Source organism: Helicoverpa armigera, chromosome 1, assembly GCF_030705265.1.
Source record: "Helicoverpa armigera isolate CAAS_96S chromosome 1, ASM3070526v1, whole genome shotgun sequence".
Lineage (NCBI taxonomy): Eukaryota > Metazoa > Arthropoda > Insecta > Lepidoptera > Noctuidae > Helicoverpa > Helicoverpa armigera.
In genome coordinates, this window is record NC_087120.1 from 8,442,185 (window position 1) to 8,447,699 (window position 5,515).

The 5,515-nt window shown below is 35.4% G+C and overlaps 1 protein-coding gene across 7 annotated transcripts in view; it reads left to right on the plus strand.

Annotated features, from left to right (window-relative positions):
* LOC110378131 (forkhead box protein L2) overlaps positions 1 to 2,428 on the plus strand; it is a 48,628-nt gene extending 46,200 nt beyond the window's left edge. For all 7 annotated transcript variants that reach the window (XM_049839607.2, XM_064034625.1, XM_049839644.2 and 4 more), the window contains one exon: positions 1,694 to 2,428. In XM_049839607.2, coding sequence (XP_049695564.2) covers positions 1,694 to 1,764 — 71 coding nt within the window. In that variant the 3' untranslated portion in view covers positions 1,765 to 2,428. The remainder of the gene's footprint in view (positions 1 to 1,693) is intronic.
* Positions 2,429 to 5,515: the final 3,087 nt, after the last annotated feature.

Here is a 5,515-nt window from a genome sequence, read left to right on the forward strand (position 1 = left end):
GGAGGTTATATACATTATTTTCTAAGAACATTGAGGCGTGCTACTGAAGACGAAGTCGAAGTGACTGATGAGCGCTTGCTGAACACCTGTCTCAGTTCACTTCAAGACGTGGTCATTTCAATCGGCGGCAGTCCACTGGCCACATACGGTTTACCATCCCCCCAGTCACAACAACAAGACCGTGGAAATCGGGAATATACTGCCGAGACAAATTACGATCCGGGCGTAATGGCTACCATACGAGATGACCACGTTGCTTTGTTTTCTTCAGAGCAAAAACATATTTACGACATAGTCTTAGAAAGCGTTAGGCTCAACCAGGGTAAGATGTTTTTCTTGGATGCTCCTGGTGGAACAGGAAAACTTTCGTTACCACTGGCATTCTTGCAGAGGTCAGGAGGCAAGGCAAAATTGCTATTGCCGTTGCTTCGTCGGGAATCGCTGCCACACTGCTTCCTGGTGGCAAAACAGCTCATGCCATGTCTAAGATTCCCATCGATTTAGAGAGCATCAAAACGCCTGTGTGTGGCGTGTCACGGGACAGCGATAAGGGACGTGTGCTTTAGGATTGCTCTCTTATCGTATGGGATGAGTGTACCATGGCTAACAGAAAGGCAGTTGAGACTGTGGACAGAACCTTGCAGGATATTCGCAGGAATGATCACTTGATGGGTGGTGTCACAGTTCTGTTCAGTGGCGATTTCCGACAAACGCTTCCCGTGGTATCGCGGGGATCCAGGGCTGACAAGGTGAATGCTTCGTTGAAACGGTCTTCGTTATGGTCGCGAGTCCAGACGCTGCACTTGACCATTAATATGAGAGCTCAGCTCGGCGGCAATGCACGTGCCCAAGAATTATCCGATGTACTTCTAAGTCTCGGCGAAGGCACTCTTCCAGAGGGGAGAGGAGGGCAGGTGGTGCTGCCAGGGTCTCAAGGTAGAGTAGTAACCAGCTTTGAAGAACTCATTTGCTGCGTGTACGGGGATATCAGTCGAATACCGCACCAACAGAATTCTTGGGTGTGCGAGAGGCCATCTTGACGCCTAAAAATGATCAAGCTTATTACGTATACGATATACGTATTATACTGTATTACTACAATGAATAAAACAGGAACAAACATCCGTATACCTAAACGTGTGCGTTCTTAATATTATCAGGATTTTATTGTAATATTTTTGTCTTCGATCAAATAATGTGATTTTTTTTTGGAGGCGGTAAAGTCCTGTGTTCAGTCGTGACATTATGGATTCATCTACCTACCTACACGGTGCGAGTAGCTGGAGCAAGTGACAAATGACAAGTGACAAGAGCACGCGGATGGGTATTTTGGAAAATGCGCTAACTACCTGTACCTTGTAGATGCACCCCAATGTCCCCACCTAACTGCGTGCACCAAAAGAGTGTCACAAACGAATTAGTTAAGCTGTAGTTACAAAAATCAATGTTTGTCTCTTGATAATATTTGACTGATAACAGTGAGGAGTGCAGTTCGCCGCTATACCTACCTATTAGTTTATCGATTGATTATTTGACTCGCAACAAAAGCGGTCTGATATTTTCTTCTTATTTTGAGTACAATGTCCCGTTTCTCGTTCATTCGGACCGCATGTTCTCTTGAGGCTCGGTGCCCACTATTCCGGTATGCGGTTTCTTAAAAATCAGATATTCATGAAAATCCTATTTTTTTCAGTTGGTGTAAAAGAAGAAGCATCTTCAAGCCTCGTATCTAATGCAGCACCTTATTCAAAATGTTTTATGTAAAGTTGCCAAAGTTGGAGGTAAACACAAGACTAGAATATCATAAGCACCATGCGAAGAATTATTATGGAATTATTGAGTGTAATATAGAGTTCGTGTAGTGATCAATGTATAAAATTTGTTTGATGTAATCGTGCATTTTAATTTTTTGAACATTAAAATGTGTGACACGAGATATCAAAAATATTATTTCATAAAAGCTAGAATAAATGCACACTATTAAATATTTGGACATATTTGTGAAAATAGTTTAAAAATTTTGACTGATGGCGTTGATTTAGAGATAGGTACGATATTATGGTGTTGAGTTGACATAATTATTATTTGTAGTGTACAATTATTGTGAAAAATCATTTGTCTAATAGGTGTTGTTCATAAATGCTATCTCTGGTAGTAATAAAGGATTATGAAATAATATTTCTCATCAATACAAATCATAATTCTACGAAAATTTGAAATTAAACTCAAAATTAAATAACTAGTTAAAGTTTATTGAAACACATTTGGACACAGTTGGAATATTTAAGAATTATATACAAAATCTTATTTTCATTTCTACAGATGATTGAAATATCGACAAATTATTAGTTACATAATTCATTAAAGACTACGTTTCTCTAATATCATCAAAATTGTCTTATTTGAATATATTAATTATCTACACAGATATCAGAAATTAATTATCAATTGAACCTTGCATGAATATTGTTATTTCAATATGACCATTATTCTTAGTTTATGATATATACGTATACGAGAAATCAATGACAGGTTCACAAATAAAGGCCAATAATGTGATATCTTTCGAGAGGCACTCGATTGGGTTAATAAAATGTTCTGATATGATGCGTGACGCCCCTGTACGCTTCACTCTATGTATGCGGTATGCCCAAATATTTGTATGCACGAGCCCGCAATAACACTGGGTTACCTCATAATACATTGTCATTTTTGTTTTTTTTTTTTGTTGCCAGTAGTGCTACCTGAACCGATTTATTTACTTTGCATAATAAGTAATAATGAGACGTTTGTGGATAAATCACGTCACTTAAGTACGTGAATATTAATGGAATAATTTATTCCAATCAATTACTACATACTTTTATATCTTCAATGCCTTTTATTTGCAAAAAAAAGTTCTTGGTACATTTCTGTCTTATTTTTTGAATAAATGTCCAATAAAAATATCACTCTCTCTGTTTAATTCCGAATAGGAATAATTGGAATAAATAAAGTATTGATGATGCATTGAAGCTAGATGAGTAATGATGATGCTTTCTCAACTTTTGTTCGGAGTGTGTAAACGGGGTATGAGCAATATGAGTACTTAACAGTCCTTTTGGATACAATATTGGTGAATCTGTTTTTGAGACAGATTTGACACCCAAGCCGAAGGCAAGGGTTTTGTTAGCCGCGAATTGTAATTTACCCATGAATCGAATCACATTTTAAAAATAAACAACAATAATTAAATTCATAAAAAATAATAATATTACCCACAATAAAATCTCGGAATGGAGGACAATAATTTAGTATCTAAACCCCTAAGTCTACTGCCCCAAATGATTCCTGTCTCAAAAACTTTGAACTTAGATGTCATGTCCGTGTCTTGAGATATGCAAGATATGAAGAAAACAAAAAATGTATCGCAATCTCGTATTATCTATTACTGAATGTTATGTTCTTTTCTGTAAGCGTAAATGCAAAAGTACGTCAAGCAAAATGGGACCTTTGTAACGTGCAATTTTTACAATTTCCTCGCTATTGTTGTTGTGAATGTATAGAGGTAATCTCAATTACACTTGATTTTATTCAGAGGCACCATTCTGGATTTCAAGAAATATATCAAAATTGTAAATGGCATTCTCTATGAAACAAATTTTAATAAAGGTACATATTTTTATAATTAAATATGAAAAAATGATATTTTCCTTATATCTATGATACAAATAAGTACAATAAGAGTTAAGCTTGTATTTAATGTGAAACATTGAGTTTATCTTATGACAAAAATTTAGTAAGACGTTCCATCGTTTCCCTCTTAAATAACTACATACTTGAAATGCACCTGTAAAGCCACTTCATATTGACACGAGTAATTTAGCGTTCCACAAATCTACCTCTTTACAAACAAATCCAGTCAATTCAATTTACATTTAAGCGATTAATTACAATATTCTTCTCTCTTGTTTCATATGATGTAAACGAAAAGTTACTAAACGTTAAAAAAAAATTGGCGAGTATATAATTATTACGATTGGCTGCCAGTGCACAAGGGTGCTACTTCGGGCCAACCAAATTATTTATGAAATACCTACTGCTTGCTCGATTTGGAAATTGAACCTTGAACAAATGATCTAATTACGACAAACGAAACAAAGGAGCCGGTTTTATAAACTCTTTTGCAAAAAAAACGGGCACTTATGCGAAATCTTAGTTTTATGGACTTTACGTGTATTTCAAAGGGTTTTAATGATTGTAGTATGTTTCTAGCATCAAAAGAGTTAGCCGAGCATGCGTGAGAGTGTATTCTAAATTTGAATTTTGTACAATTGCTAAGAAATTGGTTAAACCTTGTTTTGGACTAATTGTTGGCAGAAAGTTCGTCGGTGTTTTGAAAAGTTTTTGAAGTGATTTTCAAGAAAATGATAATGCAGTTTTAATTAATGATTAATGTACTTTTTTGTTAGATCAAAAAATTTTTGAAAAACTATGCGTATTTGATAAAATTTTCACCTGCTCTAAATGGGCTATGCTGATGATTGATGGCAATGTTAAGAGTATCGGTATTTTAGTGTAAAGCGTTCTATTGTTTAGGTATTGTACCAACGTGTTTTAAAATATCGCTTTTTCATAAATAAACACTATTTAGAAGAGTATCAGTACCTTTGGCTGCGACAAAACCAATTTAAAGTAAGCAGTGCCGATCACAACCCGTCTCCTATCGGACATTGACATTTAAAAAATACCAAATTTTGTGATAAATGTTAAAATTAACCACATAAAAAATGATGAGGAGGGTTAAAGCTATCTAAAAAGTCAAATTATTGCCCCGTTGAAGCTCTCGATAACTCCATAGGTATCGGGTTACTAAACGACGATTTAGCTGAAAGGGAGTCAAAAATTCAAAATTATTGGCCAAACGTATGTTTCTTAAGAAATGAGCAGATAGCCAATTATTGTTATGATTTAAGCAGGAAAGTGCTGCAGATGCCAGAAAATCTCATTGCAGGCAAGTTCATTTAATAAAATGTCCGTGGGATGAAAACACGCTATTTGAACGTTCAGACTCATAGATCTTCAGAGGTCTACGGAGTTTCCCAAGAGGCGAGGTTGTTTAAAAATCAGCGATTACGAGACCTTAAGACCTCGTGCTCACAGTCTATGCGCTATTTTCTGTATTTTGTAGAATTTCAAGATTTTTAAAAATGTTAAAGTCCGAAAGGAGACAAGTTGTGATCGGCACTGCTTACTTTAAATTGATTTTGTCGCAGCCCAATGTACTGATACTCCTCTAAATTGTGTTTAATTATGAAAAAGCGATATTTTAAAACACGTGGGTATAATATCTAAACAGAAGAACGCTTTACACTAAAATACCGAAACTCTTAACATTGCCATCAATCATCAGTATAGCCCATTTAGAGCAGGTGAAAATTTTATCAAATACGCATAGTTTTTCAAAAATGTTTTGATCTAACAAAAAAGTACATTAATCATTAATTAAAACTGCATTATCATTTTCTTAAAAATC